This window comes from Megascapheus bottae, chromosome 6 (assembly GCF_031878675.1).
Source record: "Megascapheus bottae isolate mThoBot1 chromosome 6, mThoBot2.hap1, whole genome shotgun sequence".
In the NCBI taxonomy this organism is placed as follows: Eukaryota; Metazoa; Chordata; class Mammalia; order Rodentia; family Geomyidae; genus Megascapheus; species Megascapheus bottae.
The window spans coordinates 54,201,586-54,221,528 of NC_143514.1; the positions used below are offsets into that span (position 1 = coordinate 54,201,586).

At 42.4% G+C, this 19,943-nt stretch overlaps 1 protein-coding gene and 1 pseudogene across 3 annotated transcripts; one reads left to right on the top strand and one right to left on the bottom strand.

Moving 5' to 3' along the window:
* Window positions 1-4,024: 4,024 nt before the first annotated feature.
* Window positions 4,025-4,804, bottom strand: LOC150061880 (large ribosomal subunit protein eL6 pseudogene; annotated as a pseudogene).
* A 3,742-nt stretch (window positions 4,805-8,546) lies between these two features.
* LOC150061881 (cytochrome P450 4A10-like) lies at window positions 8,547-19,041 on the top strand. Of its 3 annotated transcripts, none has more exons than XM_090334913.1 (13): window positions 8,547-8,765; window positions 9,767-9,908; window positions 10,520-10,564; window positions 11,282-11,409; window positions 12,343-12,467; window positions 12,823-12,977; window positions 13,412-13,518; window positions 13,605-13,795; window positions 13,873-14,006; window positions 15,170-15,234; window positions 15,383-15,459; window positions 17,890-18,063; window positions 18,375-19,041. In XM_090334913.1, exons 1-12 carry the CDS (start codon window positions 8,577-8,579, stop codon window positions 18,056-18,058), a joined length of 1,527 nt encoding a protein of 508 aa, XP_090191039.1. In that variant the 5' UTR covers window positions 8,547-8,576; the 3' UTR covers window positions 18,059-18,063; window positions 18,375-19,041. The 3 variants fall into 3 exon arrangements, with proteins under 3 accessions (XP_090191039.1, XP_090191038.1, XP_090191040.1); XM_090334912.1 differs by having other exon boundaries at window positions 18,388-19,041; XM_090334914.1 differs by lacking the exon at window positions 18,375-19,041 and adding an exon at window positions 18,183-18,320.
* The last annotated feature ends 902 nt before the right edge of the window (window positions 19,042-19,943 follow it).

The window sequence follows — 19,943 nt, forward strand, 5'->3', positions numbered from 1 at the left end:
GTTTACAATGTTGGCCAATCTAGCTGGGTGAGATCAAATCTCAGCGTTATATTGATTTGCATTCCCTTTATGGCCAGGGATGATGAGCATTTCTTCATGTGTTTCTTGTGAAAAGCCTGTCCTTTGCCCTGTTAGTGATTAATTTATTGCCTTTGGGAAGGATTAATTTCTTGAGCTTCTTGTATATTTTGGATAGTAAGCTTTTATCGGATGTATTTCTAATAAAGATCTTCTTCCAATCTGTTGGCTTTCTTTCAGTCTAGTAACTATGTCCTTTTTGTGCAGAAACTTTACATTTTGATGCAATCCCATCTGTCGAGTCTCTATTTGCTGTGCCCATGTGACTCCTTTCTAAAAGTTTTCTGCCTATTCCTATAAGCTTTAGTGTTTCTCCTACTCCATTTTGTGGTAATTTCAAGGTTTCAGGTATGATGTTGAGGTCTTTGGACCACATTGAGTTGCTACTACTGCATGATGACAAGCCGGCATCCACTTTGAGTTTTCTGCATGGGCATGCCCATGACCAATTATTGAACAGGCTACCTTTTGTTCACCATATATCGTTGGCTTCCTTGTCAAATATCAGAGAACTGATAATATGGTTTTATTTCTGAGTCTTCTAGTCTTTCCCGCTGATGTTTGAGTCTACTTTTGTGCCAATGCCAACCTATTTTTCTTATTACAGCTTTGTAATGGAGCTTAAAGTCTGGAATGGTGATACCACCAACATTTTTTTCCTGCCTATTCCTATATATTCTAGTGTTTCTTCTACTCCATTTTGCAGTAATTTCAAGGTTTCAGGCCTCACGTTGAGGTCCTTTGATCTACATTGTGTTGATATTACTGCATAGTGACAGGCTGCCATCCACTTGTAGTTACCTGCCTATGGATGCCCAATTTTCCCAACACCGATTATTGAAGAGGTTATCTTTTTTACACTGTATATCCTTGGCTCCCTTACAAATATTAATAGCTGGAAGTATTTGGCTCTCTTTCTGCGTCTTCTAATCTGTTCCATTGATGTTTAGGTCTGTTTTATACCAAGATGTTTTAATTATTATAACTATGCAGTAGAGCTTAAGGTCTGGGATTGTGTTACCATCAGCATTTTTTGTTTCCCAAGAACTGCTTGGGTTAGTTTAGGTCTTTTGTTGTTCCATATGAATTCTTAGATTGTGTTCCCTTATCTCAATATAGAACATCATTAGGATTTTGATGGCGATTGTGTTAAACTTGTGATACTATTTGGAAGAATGGCCATTTTCACAATATTAATTGTAATTATCCATGAGCAAGAAGATCTTTCCATTTCCTGATACTGTCTTTGATTGCTTTCTTCCAATATTTATAGTTTTCACTGTACAGATCTTTGGCTTCCTTGATATTTTATTTATTGAGGCCATTGCAAACGGAGTACTTTTCCTGATTTCTCTCTCTACTTGTGTGTTGTTAGTATACAAAACAATTCTGATTTTTGTGAGTTAATTTTGTATCTTGCTACCTTGCCAAAATTATCAATAAGCTCTAGGAGCTTAAGGATAAAGGTTTTTGGTCCTTTATATATAGTATCATGTCATCTGCAAATAGGAATTAGTTGACTTCTTTTCCTATGTGAATCTCTTTTATATTTTTTTCTTGCCTTATTGCTCTGACTAGGTATTCCAGAATTATATCGAAGATGAGTGGATACAGTGGGCATTCTTGATGTTTTCCTATTTTATAGGAAATGGTTTTAGTTTTCACCTTTCAATATGATTTTGGCTATAGTCCTCTCATAGATGGACTCTATTATTTTGAGGCATATTCCTTCTATTCGTCCCCTTTCTAGACCTTTTAACATGAGTGGATGTTTTGTCTAAGGCCTTTTCTGCATCTACTGAGATGATTATGAGGTTCTTGTCCTTGGCTTTGTTGATATAATATACTATGTTTATTTAATTATATTTGTTAAGCTAGCCTTCCATCTCTTGGATCAAACCTACTTTGAAATGAGAGTAATAGTGGCTTCATAAAATGAGTTTGGAATTTATCCTTTTTCTATTTCACAGAAAAGTTTGAGGACCAACAGTTCAACTTTAAAAGTCTTATAGAATGCAGACATGAATCCTTTGGGACCTGGGCTTTTCCTTGATGAAAGATTGTTGATTATTTCCTCAATCTCATTGTGTGTTGTAGACCTGTCTAAATGGTTCATATCTTGTTGGTTCAGCTTAGACATACTTTAGAATTTTGCCAGTTTTGGGGCCTGAACTTAGCGCCTGAGCACTTCCTTGGGCTTTCTCAAGGCTAGAGCTCTACCACTTGAGCCGCAGCACCACTTTAGGCATTTTTCTACGTGTGTGGTACTAAGGAATAGAACCTGACTCGTCATGCCTCCTAGGCAAGCACTCTACTATTAGGCCAAACTCCCAGCCCTTGAATATAGGTTTTGAAAAGTCTTTCATAATCATTTTGATTTCTGGGATGTTTGTTGTAATATTTCCTTTGGCAACTCTGATTTTGCTAATCTGAGTCTCTCCACTCTTTTTCTTCATCAGCTTAGCTACTAGTCTGGCAATTTTATTAATTTGCTTTTCAAAAATAGAACTTTTTCAACTCTAAGATTCCAACTCACTCCAGTTAGAATGGCCAGGATCAAGATATCTAATAACAACAGATGCTGGCAGAGATGTGGCCAGGAGGGATCACTACTGCACTACTGCACTGTTGGTGGGAGTGCAAACTCCTTCAACCACTATGGAAAGCAGTATGGCGGTTCCTCAAAAGACTAAACATAGAACTCCCCTATGACCCAGTGATTCCACTACTTGGCATTTATCCAATTGTCCAGAAACAAGGGCATACTAAATCAACTAACACAACGATGTTCATTGCAGCACTATTTACTATAGCAAAGATATAGAACCAACCCAGATGCCCCTCAGTAGATGAATGGATCAACAAACTGTGGTACATATACACATGGAATTCTATGCTGCTGTCAGAAAGAATGATGTCGCCCCATTTGTAAGTAAATGGAAAGTCTTAGAAAAAAATCATATGAAGTGAAATAAGCCAGACTCATTTCCCTCATTTGTTATAATGAGTAGAAACCCTGGGTTCTAGTAGCAGAGATATACAATAGAGCAAAATTTACATACATAAGGTCATATAGGATGACACTAAATGAAAGGACCTCCAGGATATAGAAACAAATGCCATATAATGAGTGATTGTTCTCCCTAATGTACTACGTTATCTCTCATCTCTTTTGCTGTCCCTTGGATATTTCATATTGTTACAGAATTTCATCTTGTTATCTGTTATAGTGGATATATCTTATTTAGTAATTTGAAACCTGAAAGGGAAGGGGGAAAAACAAGATGAAGGGCGGGATGGGGGGAAGGAAATTGGGACCAAGACATGAGAAAAGGCATCAATGTTTGTGAAGTAATGCACATTCTATCTGGTAAATATAATGTAAGCCTCCCATTGATTACAATAAAAATATATGAAAAAATAGAGTTTTTGTTTCATTGATTTTACATAGTTTTTTTCGGCCAGTTAAGTGATTTTTGCCCTAATCTTTACTATTTCTCTCTGTCCAGTAGTTTGGGGTTTGGTTTGCTCTTCTCTAGCCTCTTTAGTTGCATCATGCTTACTATGTGCATTTAGAGCTATGAACTTGCCTCTAAACACTGCTTTTGCAGTATCAGAGGTTCTGGTATGATGTTTTTTAATTTTCACTGAATTGTAAGAAATTTCTGATTTCCTCCTTTATTTCTTCAGTGACCCACATGTTGTTCAGCAGTGTGTTGCTCAGTCTCCATATGTAGAGAGAACTCCTGCACCACCTCTCAGGCACCTACCACATAAGAGGGGAGGGAGTGTGCTTTCATATTTACATTAAGATTCTGGAGTGGACGCTGGGATGGAGAATTTTGCGAAGATTCCTTGGGGGAAAGGTTATCAATGGGCTAAGTCATGAGAGCAATATTGAATTACAAGAACAAAGCAGATTCTCATCAATAAGTGTGATGAGTTATTATTGGCATTGGCCTCTGACTGCTTGCCTTTCCCAGGCATCTATTGTTGAATTGGACTTCCTGGTTGGAGCCTTATTTTTCCGATTAAATGGACAGAGTTCTGGTATTACCCTGTCTCTAGTCTGCCATCTTGGATCTACCCTCTGCTTCTTCTTGAAGTAATTGTCTGTGAGTTAATTTGGGGTTTGAAACCTTGCTGATATCAGTTTTTATAGAGATGGTAATACCAAATTTCTGGTGTGTTCTGTGAAGAGAAACACAATCTAGTGATAGAGTTCCAGTCCTAAGTAGCAAGACACTGCTCAGCTATGTCAACATAAACACTGTCTTGAATTTGTGGTGCCGAATAAAGATGAGGATTGTCCCTGGAGTGATGCTGTCCCACAGCCTGCATACATACAGACTGAAGCATATTTTGCCATGGCATCTTCGAGGCACATCTTCAGTAGGGTAATAGACATTTTGCAAAGCTTAACCACTTGCAAACCACTTGTTCCTCTCACCATCAAATGGTTTTATAGCAGCAGCAAGAACCTTTTCCGTTTTCTTTTCAACCCTGGATTGAGCAGCCAAGCACTTTCACTTCTCCATAGCTTTCCTAGAATACAAGGTAGACTGGGAATCTTGGCCAATTCCTCAGACTAAGACCAGATTTCTGCATCAGTGGAGACTCCCTGTCTTGGGCGTTTGAGTGTTAGGGTAGCTTTCTTCATCTTACCATTGGCAGTCACCTACTTGCATTCAGGTTTCTATTCCTTCGTGTCTGGCTTCTCAGCCATCTTGAAAGATGGGAAAGAGTTGTGAATTCTTTTTAAGTTAGGGTTCATGTTCATATCTTTTGTCCTTGCTGACATGCACATCAGGTACTAACCTTCTTGGCACAGAGAAAGTACCCAGTGGAATGTAATCAGCAAGATCACTGGCTCTTCTCCACAAACAAGGATCAAGCCAAAGAACATTATTCTTCCACTGGAATAATACTTCCTTCGGGGGAAAGCACTGGAGTGTAACTGGCAACAGAACCCAAGTGCATCTCTTTATAATGAAGAAAATGGAGCAAATAGCATCTATCATCACATCTCCTAACTGATATCAAACCTAAACTTCATACAACAGAAAATGAGTAAGCTGGAGGATCCCAGAACTCAGCACTAAACTTACAAACACCTGAAGTATTTGTATGTAAAGAAGCTGTAGCCTTTAGAGACCCTGAGCCCAATTTTCAGAGTTGCCAGAGAATCTATACTGTTGCCATATGGTAGAGAGAACACAGTCCATGATGTATCCTCCACTATCCAAAAATCTATGACACAGCACCATGGTGTGTTTTTCCTCCAATGCAGAACAGTCAGTCAATCCCCCTCAACTTCCTCAGGTATGAAATAGCAATCACATGGCTTGCTCTGAGCATCTCAGCCACCAAGTCCACAGAAGGCAGTTGAGGGCCTCTCCCTCCCACAAGAATGCCTAGGAAGCAGCTAGAAATCCACTTTGAGCTTGAATACTGATTTGACACCATACATGGGCTTACTAATTCCTCTAAGCTCCTATATGAACCTCAGACACAGGGAGGATTATTGTACCCTTGGCTCTGGGCATGCTGTGTTAAGATTGCCGAGGCCTACGAAAGGACACGGGCTACACACAGCCCTGACACACTAATAAGCACATTGGTTTCACTATTGAGCACAAAGCTTGCACCTTTCTGGGTTCAACACAGTAGGCTTGGCCTCTGAAGGCCCTTAGAAACTGACCAGTACTTGCCTTCCATTGCCAGCCATGCCTAACCTTACTGGACCCAATTTACTGGATACAATTTATGGAAACTAATAGATAGCCCCCACATGGGACCAATATGCATTATGCTCACAACTGCCAGTGGCTTCTCTATATCTCATGAATTCCCATAGAACAATACAAGGTAGAATTGTGGTTGTGTTGTAAGATATCTTAGTTGTGAGGAACAGAGAAGCCACATTTTGAGAGGCTGAATTGGAAGTCTTTATTGGAAAGCTGGAAACTGCAGGTGGACTCTTCTCATAAAGACGTGCAGTCCCTCAACTACACTTAACACCATCAGAATACTGAGCCATGAAAACACAAGAGGAAAGAAAGAGAAGAAAAAACAATATTTAAAACAAATACAAAACACTAACAAATACAAAACAAATACAAAAACAATACTTAAAAAAAATCAACCTCAATGGAGAGCTGAAGTGAAACACTGTGGTGACCAGAGGAGACCCAGGAGATAGTAGACCCAGGAACACAAGGCATAGTATAATGGTGGCTAAGCTGGTCTCAGCCTCAGTAAGGTCCAGTCAGGGGGCAGGGTCACTGGGATGTTACTAATCATAAATATGGAGAATGGCCTAATCCATTCATTGAAAACACAGAATTTATTGATAGTCACAAAGATGAGGGATGATCAATAATCTGAACCTCAGACTTTCCCTGTGAAAGGTAGTCCAACCTGAGAGACATGGTCAATATCCACCCAGTGATACTAGGTCCTTTCCGGGGGCAGCTGAATACTTTAGGAAGCAATGTGAGAATGACTTCTCTAAGTAATTAAAACAGAAGTTTAACAGAATGAATACCAGGAAGCTGAAACATATTTTAACTCAGGTGATGGGGCAGATGAACTGAAAGAGGAATGTGTCCTTTCAAAGAAAGAGAGTGCTGCTGCTCCATTTCTGTACATGAAAACAGAACTAGGAAACAGGGTAACAGATGATGAAGGAGTATATTTTGAGGGCTAACGGTGAAGGGGTGACACCAATCAACATGTATTGTATATATAACTGGGCATGGGCACGTTAAGTTGAAACCCCTTTGTATACCTTTTTCTTTTTTCTTTTTGCTGGTCATAGGTCTTGAACTCTGGATCTGGGAACTGTCCCTGAGTCCTTTTGTTCAAGGTTAGCACTCTGCCACCTTGGGTCACAGCTCTACTTCTGGTTTTCTAGTAGTTAATTGCAGATGAGAGTCTCATGGACATTCCTGCTTTGGCTGGCTTTAAACTGTGATCCTCAGATCTCAGATTCTTGACTACCTAGGATTACAGGCATGAGCTATCAGCTCCTGGCTCCCTTTCTACAACTTTTTGAAGAGAATAAGGAGAAAGAGGGTGGGGGGAAGCAGTGTATGACATGTACACTCAATCAAGCCCCACAAAGCACGAACTTCCTTCTGACATCATAGGAAGTGATGTTTAGAACCTCTACAGTCAGAATAAATGATTATTGGCCATCTTCTGGCTTTAACAATTGAGAAGAAAATGCCCATATGGAGGCTGGGGGATTGGCCTAGTGGTAGAGTGCTTGCCTAGCATGCACAAAGACCTGGGTTCGACTCCTAATACCACATACATAGAAAAAAGCCAGAAGGGCTCTAGCCTTGAGAAAACCCAAGGACTGTGCTCATACCCTGAGCCCACGCCCAGGACTGGCAAAAAAAATGCACAGATGCTGGATTTACTGAGCAAACTCAAGAAACTCCTCACAGAAGGAAGTAAATAAGCTATGAACTCTGGGATAAGGCCCATTGTGTCTAAAAACTATTTTATCATAATAGATTTTTCCCCTCTTTCCTTTAAATATTTTATAATTTTACTTTCAAACACTCTATGCAAATCAAGGTAATTTCATAATGTCGTGTCAGCTTTTATGTGATCATCTTGTTTGATATTTCCTAAAAACAAAATGTTTGCAATATATAACAATGACAAAGGAGATGTACAGATGCAATCAGTGCACACTGTGTCCTTGTGTTGAAATATCACACTATATCCTCATAGTGCATATGAATAAAAATACTGGTAAAATCATTTTCAATTAAAATAAAACAAGTTTATGGCTAGAGGAAAAACTCAGTTGGTACAAGTTCAAGATAGTGAGTTTAGATTGTTGTCCTTAATGTATTATGTTATATCTCATCTCCTTTGCTGTCCCTTGGGTATCTCATATTGTTACAGTATCTCACTTTGTTATCTGATATATTGAATTTATTTGTATTTGGTTATTTGAAATTTGATAGGGAAGGGGGGAAAACCAAGATGGGTGGGGGGGGAGGGTAATGGGTACCAAGACATGTGAAAGGGTATCAATACATGTGAATTAATGCACCTTCTATCTGGCAAATATCATGTAACCCTTTTATTAATTACAATAAAAATATTTTTAAAAAAGATAGTGAGTTTAAAAAGCCATGTATTATAGAGAGAGAGAAAGAGACAAACATATACAGAAAAGAGAAAAAGCAAAGAGAAAGAGGAAAAAGGAGGAGAAGGAGGAAATCCAAGGCAAGAAAAAAACACATAAACAGACAAATGAATAAATGAGTATAAGAAAATACATGTGGTCAAGGCCAGCAGTCATGAGGTGACAAGGATTTCTCTTCGAGGTAAACAGACTCTGGACTCTGAGGGCAAGTTATGCCTTCAAGCTTTCTCCCTCCCACAGGTGGGTGGAGCAATTTCCCACAACCAAGGCAAACAGTTTAAGAGCCCAGAGAGTCTAAGGCAGTCTGGTGATTTGAAGCCTCTGCGCCATGAGTGACTCTACACTGAGCCATACCATATTCCCAGCCAGTATTTCAGGGCTCCTCCAAGCCACTTCCTTGCTCGTCCTGCTTCTGCTGCTGTTCAAGGCAGTCCAGTTCTACCTGCAAAGGCAATGGCTGCTCAAAGCCTTCCAGCAGTTCCAAAGCCCACCATCCCACTGGCTCTTTGGGGACAAGGTAGGAAGGAGAGAGAAGGGATATTGGAGGGTTGGAGGCCTGGAATCTGTCATGGATCAACAAGCTACAAGGCAAAGCCAGCAGTGTTACCAACATGCAGCTCAGGGAACACCCAGCATTCTGCTCAGGCAGCTTTCTTCCCAGAAATAAAAAGCTTACTTGCTCAAAAAGAGCTTGTCTTGCTCTTCATTCAGTTCTGCTGCATACCTCTGCTATGAAGATCTGTACTCTGTCCTGACAACATTGTGCTTTGCATTCTTGAGTTTCTTCATTCCTTGCCAGCCCTCCTCACTTCTTCTCAAATAACAGGTGTTTAGCTGGATCTCCAACCCCAAGGGCTATTGTTTCTCAAACCTAGAGCTTACAGGGGCATTAGTATGAAATGTCCTGTGGGTTCACGGTATGAAGCCAACAGAAAAGACTCTCAGCAGCTATTGCAGGAACAAAAAACTCATCCTGCTAGGACAGGTGGGTGGATGATGTCAGAGGAAAGGACTGATGTGCTAGGTTGGCACTAGACTGAAGGAATTTCCAGAATAAGGGATTTATAGACTGAGATTCTCAAGACCATGTGCACATGCAAAGAGGATAACTGCAGGACACGGAGACATGCTACACATGTGCTGTCCATCAAGGTCTCTTCAGCTCCTTGCTCTTCCCTTTACATCCAATACTATGAACCTTTTGGAAACATGTGTCATGCTCTTTCTGTACCACAGTGCCAAACACATGAGGGGGCAGAGATGTGTGAAATTATCCAGAAGGGAAGACAAGGAGCAGACTGAGAGTTGGGGAGGGACAGCATCTGTCAGCCCTAGAGTTAGGACACTGAGATAAGTATGGCTGCATGGAAAGATGCTCTTCAAGGGATTGTGCATTGCCCAGGCTTAAGAGGAGACAGACAAAGGGACTCATGTCCTTGTGCTTGTCCTGCCTTCATTCCAGCTCAAGACTAACACTAAACAGAAGTTTGCACTTGTCTCTATTTCCTTTGGTGACAGGTTCAAGAGGACAGGGAGCTACAGTATATTTTAGAATGTGTAGAGAAATTTCCAAGTGCTATTCCTCGCTGGTTCTGGGGAAGCAAGGCTTTCTTTACTGTCTATGACCCTGACTACATGAAGGTGATCCTGGGGAGATCAGGTAAGTGCACAATCTAACAGCTTCTCCTTCTTTAGTACATGAGCCTGAGTTGTCAGATTCTGTAAGTGAGAGATTTCAGCCATCCCCCTACATGCTCCTCCTACCATTTCACAGGTGGCCATCAGCACGTGGGCAATCATATGAGATATAGTCAAGAGCTGTGTGGAGCCAAATAAGTTTAACACTTATTTTCTTAGTTTTGTATTCAACTTGACGTGATCTGTTATGTAAGTTGTCCCACATCTGAAAGACACAAACCACACATCCATACTGATTTAGTTTGGAACTCTCTAATGGTCAGATGATGATTAAGCCATCATCACCCACTGTAAGGGGACGAAAAAATAATCAAGACCCTTGATTATTCTTTGGTTTGAGAATAAGGCTTATGTTTCTTGCCAACTCACCAACTCAGTCCCGAGAATGTCCAGTTACTGACACATGGGGCCCATCTACCTCAGCCAGAAGAGGATGGGAGGCAATAAATAACAGCATGAGATGAGCCACTAGCAGAGTCAGCAGAAATCTCCGCAGCTCATGACCTCCATCCCAGGTGCTTCAGAATTGCATTAATTGTTCTGATTTCTGCTAAGCCTTTCCTTCCTTTCCAGATCCAAAGGCTGATGTTGCCTACAGATTCCTGGCTCCCTGGCTTGGTATGTACATCTAAATTAGGAATTCAGTCTACTCAAAAGCTAGGCTTCCACAGTGTTAGTCTTCACTTAGTCTGTCCACGTGTTTCTCTAGTTCACAGAGAACAGCAGGTGACAAAGCCACCACTGTTTATGAACAATCTCTATATCATCCTATGTTGTCTTTTCCTACCCAGATCCTCATGCCTTTCAGATGCCAGAATGAGCCCTACTGAAGCTCAGCTTCTGCTCACTTTTCCAAAACATTCTGACATTGATTTCTAGCCTACCTTGACCTACTCCCGACTCTATTTTTTTTTTAATTGTCAGTTGAGAGGTGTGAACTCTGGGTTTGGGCACTATCCCTGAGGTCTTTAGCTCAAGGCTAACTTTCTACCACTTTGCGCCACAGCACCACTTCCACTTTTCTGATGGTTGATTGGAGATAAGAGTCTCATGGACCTTTGTGACCTGGCTGGCTTTGAATCGTGATCCTCAGATCTCAGCCTCTTGATTAGCTAGGATTACAGGCGTGAGCCACTGGTGCCTGGCATACCCCCAACTCTTCTTAAACTTTTTACCTCACAGCTATTCTAGTCCCATCAGGTATTCCAACCCATCCAGGAAATTCACGTTCCATTGTCTAAACAACTACACTTTCTTTAGGGTCAGGTTCCCCAGTGGCCACCCTATGGTTCCTCCCAAATTAGTTCCATCTCAACATACCCATCTCTGGCCCAGGCTATGGTTTGCTCTTGTTAAATGGGCAGACATGGTTCCAGCACCGGCGCATGCTGACCCCAGCCTTCCATTATGACATCCTGAAGCCCTACGTGGAAACTACGGCCAACTCAGTCAGGGTGATGCTGGTGAGTCTGTCTGTCTGTCTGTCTGTCTCTGTCTCTCCCCCTGCCCCCATACTTCCCACTCCCCTCGCCCACACCTATCAAACACTTGTAGAATCCATTTTCAAATATGTGTCTCACAATAATACTCTCAAGCAAAAATTTGAGAATAGGTTTCTCAAACAAAGGACAGAAGGACCCAGTCACTGGGTCATTTTCTTCATTATCAAGGCAAAGAGCATCACAATGTTTCCAGGCCCTATTTCCCACATCCAGGTTGTTAAGGCACAGTGGACTGGAGAAATCAACCTAGCCAGATAATAGGACTATATAAACCTGGATGGCTGGGACCCTGGCACTGTGAGGGGAAAAGCAGACTTCCTAGGAAGCTTCCCAGTCCAGGTTGAGCCTGAAGCCTGGTCTTCTGCATGGACTTCAATGGCCCAAGCAGTAAAATGAACTCCAAGTCTACCTTCTCATAGCCAAACCTGCCACACCATCGCCTCTCACCAGGGCTCTGAATTCTGACCCAATTGTTCTTAACAAATTCTTGAGGCATAAACAGAAATCAAAGTCCTGATGCCTGTCTGACAAATTAGAAGTCATTGTAGTGACCGTATGGTTTTTGTCTTGACATATTTGCCTTCCTCAATGGCAGTCTTATGAGTCTCACAATTCAAAATACTAGTATGTCCTCTTCCTTTTTATTTCTTAAAAAAAAAGGAAAAAGAAAGTTGTCAGATTAAAAGCATATACCTTAACTCCTTGTAAATACTGTGCTACATTCTGAAATAATTTGTAAGAATACCAGTGTCATTTAATTTACGTAAATTTGCAGTGTGTCTCCTCACTTAAGTGCTAGACTTAAAAGAAGATATCTAGAGACAGAGAAAGAGCCTAATATAACATGGAGTTATTTGTGGAAAATTGAAAAGTCAGTGTCCTCTCCAACCATAGGACAAATGGGAGAAACTCAGTGGCAAAGACTCCTCTGTGGAGATCTTCCAACACATCTCTTTGATGACACTGGACACCATCATGAAATGCGCCTTCAGCTACCAGGGCAATGTCCAGCTGGACAGGTCAGTAACAACCGCAGAGCAACAGGGTCCTTGATCTTACTAACTGCGGTAGATTCTCCTGAAAGACAAGAGGGCCAACTTAGGTGCGCATCTCCATAGCAAACAAGATCCTGGCTCCTGACCCAGGCCTAGAGCAAAGTCTAACTACAGACCTGAACCCCCATCCCAACCATGCCCTGTGGATTCCCTACCTGTATGTTTTTGACAATCCTGTAAATGTCTAAAAGTTACAAAGATCATAAAAGCAAACTTACTCTGTCTCAGTATCGCCCGTCCCCACGTTGAAGAAATCTCCACATAGTCTTGGAATCAGAACTCCTTTTAAATCTAACATATTCCTTATGATGTTTCTTAGGAAATCCCAGACATTCATCAAGGCCATTGGGGATCTGAATGACCTGTTTCATTCTCGTGTGAGGAATATCTTTCACCAGAATGACACCATGTACAGTCTGTCCACTAAAGGTCGCACAAACCACGAGGCTTGCCAAATCGCCCATGAGCACACAGGTTCTGTCTATCCCTTTGTCTCCCTCTTTTCAAAGCACTGGTCAAACAGTTCCACCACCACTCATACTGGGGCAGCTCAGTGGTACCACTTCAGCACCTGACACCTATTCTTGCAGGGTACTTCCCCTGTGCAAGTGTTTGGACTAGATGTTTGGAAGTCTAGGATTGTGCAAGGGGCTACCTATGCCAGTATATTAATGTTGAATCAGACCCAAACCAGCAGATCAAGCAGAGCCTCCATGGGCTGAGCTTGTGAAGGAAGGCCTCACCCACATCAGATGGTGAGGGACCCTCAACCCTGCCCACATAAATGAACACTAACTCCTGTGAGCCTCCCGAGGTGTACAGACACTCAGGTTGAAGCAGGGGTCCTTTGGGCCTATTAGGACTTGCTGTAGCTTCGGGCCTGTCCGCTAACTGCTGTCCTTACACAGATCAAGTGATTAAGCGGAGGAAGATTGAACTACAGAATGAGACAGAGCTGGAGAAGCTGAAGAAGAAGAGACGATTGGATTTTCTGGACGTTCTCCTGTTTGCCAGAGTGAGTGTATGGGCTGATGCCTCAGGTCTTGCTCAAAAGCCCAGAACAAGGGACAAAGCCTGTTGTCTTGCTCTGGCTGTTTTCAGATGGAGAATGGAAGCGGCTTGTCTGACAAGGACCTGCGTGCTGAAGTGGACACGTTCATGTTTGAGGGTCATGACACCACAGCCAGTGGCCTCTCCTGGATCTTGTATACTCTGGCCACACACCCTGAGCACCAGCAGAAGTGCAGGGAGGAGGTACAGGGCCTCCTGGGAGATGGAGCCTCTGTCACCTGGTGAGTGAGAGCTCCAGCAAGTGAGAAAGTCATGCCCCTTTAGTCTTCTCAGGCCTCTAAGGCTGACTTCATTTCAGGGAACATCTGGACCAGATACCCTACACCACCATGTGTATCAAGGAGGCCATGAGACTCTATCCACCAGTTCCAGCTGTTGTCAGAACACTGAGCAAACCTATCACCTTCCCTGATGGCCGCTCCCTACCTGAAGGTTTGAGCTTCCTAGACTCATTCATTTAGTCTCCTAGGGAACGGGGAGAATCAGAAATCCACGTGTTCCTCACTAGTTAGGAAACTCTCCAGGTCTCCATTAACTTGTCAGGAAATGAGTACTTCTTATATTTAAAGTACATTTTCCAACATGAGACATAAGAGTAAATGATCTATAAGGTTTCTTCCACTTCTTTTATTCCCTGTGACTAGCACTGTAAGGTTCTCTTATTCTTTGGCTATCATTCTTTCCTGAGAATCATGCTCTTACAATGCATCAGTTTATCCAACTTCAGAGGCATTGACATCCTGTGATTCCAAATACTCAGAACCAATCTAGATGCCAATACAACAGAATTCTTGGCCAACCTGTTCCTCGTGTATCCTCATTGTCAAGCCCTTTTTCTCATTTGATATTAAATTTTGGTTGACAATGAAAAGAACAATCTATATAGATGCATAAACAGGATATAACTCTGTTTGGGGGATCTATACTGAGTGACCTTCACCTGTGGGCATGATCTCATGACTTCAGCCCATTCTATTTGCTGAGATATAGAGAATCAGACAGGAGCAAGAGGGATGTGATTCTTTCCTAGGGTCAGGACAAAGGAGTAAAGTCAATGAACTTCATGTCATGAGTCAAAGATGGTCTAGTCTCTGAGGAGCCCTCAGGTTAATGCAGACAACAGCTGATGATTGGATATGAAACCCTTTTAATGGCAGGAAATGACCCTTTGACTTATACCTCATTACATCTAAATCCTACCTGGGACACCATAAGCAATTTCTCTCTGAAATGTTGCTTCATATGAAAAACTGGAACGATAAAGAAGGACTTCCTTATAATGCTGGTGGAATGTCTGAATGAATTAATATATACTTCTTAGTGGAAACCATTAATAAAGAGACATATGCTTTTATTTGATTTACTTCAAAAACAAGATCCAATTCTTTCTTCATTCTTCTGCTCATCTCTCTTGGATCCTCATTTTCTCCTTCTTGGTCTTTGCTGAACCTACCTTCCTCTCTGATACCTGAGTCATCCTTTTCAAAATGATGATTTGTGGCACCCAGACCTTATGTCTATATATACTCTGGCTGAAGGACCACAGCACACTCCCTTTGCTGTAAAAAGTCTTCTCTGTCTCCTCTATCCCACAGGTGTCCAAGTCACACTCTCTTTTTATGGCCTTCATCACAACCCGAAGGTGTGGCCAAACCCAGAGGTATGAGGACCCTGGAAGGAGAGGGAAAGGGGAGGTCTCTCAGGACTCAGATCTTCTCCTGCTCCCACCTCTGTGTGTCATTCCCCATTATGGGCTGAGAACCAGGACATGACCCCCACCTTTCCTGGCTGTGCTGCTCCCTCTGCAGGTGTTTGACCCTTTCCGGTTTGCACCAGATTCTGTCCGACACAGCCATTCATTCCTGCCCTTCTCCGGAGGATCAAGGTGAGGCATCTTTGTGAAGTAATGGGGGAATGAAGGTGGGGGTGGAACTCATAATAGAGTCTTGAGGCTTCCACTTCCTAATTCACATATGACATCTTCAGACGCGCCTCTGTTTGTTGCTGTTTGTGGCCAAGAATCACTTGGATATATTTGTATGCAACAAAAAGGTGGCAGTTCAGGGCAGACTATGGCACCATTGATTTAATGCCTTTCTCAATGGCCGCTCCAATTCCAGTGCTAGTGGATACTCCACATTTGAGTGTTCTCCTTTTTCCTTCACTTTATTGGTAGGGCTTTACAAGTTCTTTTCCAAGAGAAAAGAATTCCCTCCTAAAATTATAATTTCAATTATGGTGCTTTTCAACTGCCAGTATTCTTATAAGAAATACGTCTCTCTTTCCACACATTTTCAGCCCAACCCACCACCTACTCTGGTTAATTCTCAACCCTAGAACCACTGAAGCAAGGGTTTCATTTCCCTGGGTTTCTTTTCTGAATGCTTATCATGAACCTAAGAGTGTTTTACACCAATGTGCCTCATCTCCACCTTTATAGTCTCTTCTAGCCCAGATTTTGACTGTATAGTGATGCTTGCAGGCTCTTTACAATACTTCCAGTTGTCTAACCTTGACAGGTAAAAGAAAGTCTATATACATTGAGGTTACATTTCGATTTCATATGATCCAGCTTCAGGCCAAAAAGCATTAAAAGTGGGAACAGTTAAATTAACTGCCTTTGAGAGAAAATACACTTTGAATGTAACACATGCCATTCAAAATATTCCTGATATGTAAAATATAAAATACACTTGAAATAACCATTAAGCTGGACAAGGATCCTCTAAATTCACTACCCTGTAAACTCATCAAAAGATGCAGAAATTCATCCGGGTATGGTGGCTCATGCTTGTCATCCTAGCTACTCAGGAGGCAGAGATCTGAAGATCACAGTTCAAAGCCAGCCTGTGCACTAATGTCCCTGAGACTCTGATCTCCAATTAACCACCAGAAAACTAGAAGTGGTGCTGTGGTTCCAGGGGTAGGGCGGTAGCCTTGAGCTGAAGAGCTCAAGAACAATGCCCAGGCCCAGTGTTCAAGTCCAGTAACTGACAAAATTTAAAAAGATGCAGAAATCATCCAATGAGACACAACTCACTAGCAACTTGACAGGTGTTAGGAGGACCAAGTCTTCCTGAGGCCATATTTCTATACATTCTTCAAATGGTGAATTGAGGAGTCCTTCCTATACCAGCAATAATCAAACCTGCATGGACAAGAAATTATTAGACAGCTCAATCCTTAAATCAGAACTGATTTCTGCATTTATTGTATTCTTATCTATGCTTATTATTACATCAATTCAATTTACTTTAAGAACAAGCGAAATGAATGATACGAATACACAAGAATTTATTAAACCAGCTTCTGAGTCAGATCCTGTGCTAGGTCATGGGAGCACAAAGATGAAAGATAGTGTGCAGAGACAAATACCCACACTTAAGACAGGCCTCATTTCTTTCTTCACTCTTACCCAGTAATCATTCATTTAGCAGTTTGTGGAAAGTTCCATGTTTCTAGTATAATCCAGGCCTTAACTATGGCTCATCTTTCCAGAAAGCACTGATGGGCCTGAAGAGCTCAGAGTGGCAGAGGCAAGTAGCAGAAGGATGGGGCTAGCTGGTCTTTGGCCTGAGCCTTTAGGATGTGTGGGCAGAGGTGGGGAGGGGAGAGGATATTCTCAGTGACCTCAACCTCAGACCTGAGCTGAGGTGGAAGTGGGGTTCAGACAGGAAGTAGAGGACAGACAACCCATAGAGAAGGTGGATCCAACTGGGAAAACAGACTGTCCTACCTGATGGTTGGTGAGGGAAGAGACTTGTGGAGAGAGGAAATCAGGGAGAAAACGAAACTGAAGATGGCAAAGAAGGACAATTATAGGGCAAATCTAGAAGGTTTCAGACACTATACACTGAGAAAGTAAAGAGGCTCTGGAGCCTGACCACTGAGAGAAAAACAGCAGAAGCTGTAGCTTGAAGGTTTCCAACCTATCTCCGTCTCTAGGAGGATCCTTGTTGACACGATTGCCCTATGAGGAGCTCAGTTCTTGGTTAGTCAAGTAACCAGTAGTTAGCTTTAAATTCAAGGGACTGTATTCTGTGCTGGCCTTGTCCTAACAGAGGTTTCACACCTCTACCATCAGGAGCAAAGGTAGCATAGCCCTGGAAGCCTGGGAAGCTTTGTCAAAAGTCAGGAAAACATAGATCAATGTCTGAGATAGAAATTTGTGTGACCTGTAAAGAAGGGTGAAGCTTTGTCCATGAGGGAGGGCCCAGAAAGCCCTGGTCTGGACTGGAAGTCAGGGCCCACTGCCTGCCCAGTCTCAGAATGTAGCCTGAGCTGTTTCCCGTTTCACTGTCTCTTCCTGGCCCAGGAACTGCATTGGGAAGATCTTTGCCATGAATGAGCTGAAGGTGGCAGTGGCCCTGACGCTGCTCCGCTTTGAGTTGCGACCAGATCCCAGCAGGGTCCCCAACCTATTACCAAGACTCGTGCTGAAGTCCAAGAATGGGATTTACCTGCATCTCAAGAAGCTCCACTGAGGCAGGTAGGAACAAGAACAGTCCAGCTTCCCATTTTGTCTTCCTGCCACCTGTTTCTAGTCCCAGTCTGTCTGCTTCATCCTGTACACCTACCTTTCTGTTTTCCTCTCCCACCTTTTACTAGGGGCTCCCTATCTGTTTGTCTGCATACCTGTCTTCTACCTGCCTGCATTTGAGGATATTCGTATGACCACTGGCCTGCCTTCTCCTTATCCCCTGGAAGGTCTTTTCCATTTCTGTCTTCTTATTTTCTTCTATATGATTTTATATTGCTGCTGTAGTGAACTACCATAGCCTTAGTGGTATGAAATAACAGTTCTTTCTTACAGTTTTGGAGCTCAGATATCTGAAATCCTATTGCTGAGAGAAAACCAAGGTGATTAAACTGGCCAAGCTTCTGGAAACTCTACTACGTAACCCTTCTTCACATGCCAGTGTAGAGATGTACTTTTTGTATTCCTTGGAACTAACTTTTCCTTCCTTGTTTAAAGCTAGATCTTTTCAAATCTCTGTCTCCTTCTCCACCCCTAGGAGAGTGATACATGCCTATAAACAGTTCTAGCCCAGTCTAAGCAAAAAGTTATTGAGACTGTCACCTCAACAGGAAAGCCAGATGTGGCCCCTAAGTCAATCCCAAAACAAAATACAAGACCTTATTTAGAAAAATAAGAAAAACTTAGAAGAAAAAACCCTTTTCTCTCTGTACCTTTTCATTTCCTTCCCTTTACTAATTACATTACAGCCATTACATAACAGGATAATTTCTCCATCTCAATATTCATTTTTAATCAAAATTTAAGAGTTCCTTTTGACATATTGAGTGACATATTCATGAGCATCCATGTTAGGAGGTAGAGAAAAGCTGATTATACAGCTTAGGGTAGCCCTGTCACCTGGTCTATCCATCTAATTTCTTCTGAATGGTCTCTGACTCTCTCAAGTCGATCTTTACTACTGTTCACAATAAAGTTCCCAGTGTTTCATATTGTGCCTGACTTTCTTTGGAAGGAGATAAAGGGAAAAGAGGCAGCCAAGCACTGGAGAGACAGAGGGGATAAGCCCTTCTAAGGAAGGAGAATGAGGCAATGTCTACCCTGTGGTCAGGAGCCTAGCTTTGCCTGAAATGACCTGTCCCCTGTATGATGCATCACCCAGATGACCTGTGAACCCATACCTGCCAGTTCCTGAGGCTCCCATGAAACCAAATTTCACAAAGGTTCTTCTCTGGAAACTCAATGGTAGATGCTGTCATCTGTCAGGGAAAGAGAGCAGGCCTCTGTTTTATTCAAGGACCAGTGTGGCTATCCAATCACCATTTCTCACTCTAGAATAGGTTGTGGGCAGACAGAGCAGCCTTTGGGCCTGGTCTGGCATGAGGGCTTTGGGATCCCTGCTCACCACAACCCTGATGAGGCATGTCAAGAGAGCTCAACCTGTTCTGACACAATTGCCTGTCAGCCTTGCTCACTCTTAGGGTCTGTAAGTTCCTCAGGAAGCTTATGGAGTAGACAGATGTTTAACAGCAGCAGAGAGGAGTCTAGATGGACAAGTAGGTCTGGCCTGTAGGAGAGGATGTGCAATTATAAGCAATTCCTTTCCTCCAGGACAGTCCCAGGAAATTTCCCTGATTTGTTGTTCAGGTACTCAGAAAGAGGAGGGACCTCATCAACCCTGCCCAAACCTTGGGAGCTTTGGGTGCTGGTGCATCTCATCCTGGAACTTGTCGCCTGCTCCCTGCCCCTGTATAACCCACCACATTCTCTAGGTTGGTGTCCTTGCTTCCACTAGCCTTTCTAAACCAGGGCTTGCTTCACTTTCTAAGCATAGGTTTCCTGGATATCACAAACCCTTCCTAGCTGAGGGTCCTGGATGCCATTAACAGTGG

Bases quoted from the DNA above. Each gene is read 5' to 3' on its own strand.
- LOC150061881 (XM_090334913.1), top strand. From the start codon at position 8,577: ATGAGTGACTCTACACTGAGCCATACCATATTCCCAGCCAGTATTTCA. The intron at 12,468-12,822 runs GTCAGTAACAAC...GATGTTTCTTAG, and splicing joins GGCAATGTCCAGCTGGACAG to GAAATCCCAGACATTCATCA. The intron at 15,460-17,889 runs GTGAGGCATCTT...TTCCTGGCCCAG, and splicing joins CCCTTCTCCGGAGGATCAAG to GAACTGCATTGGGAAGATCT.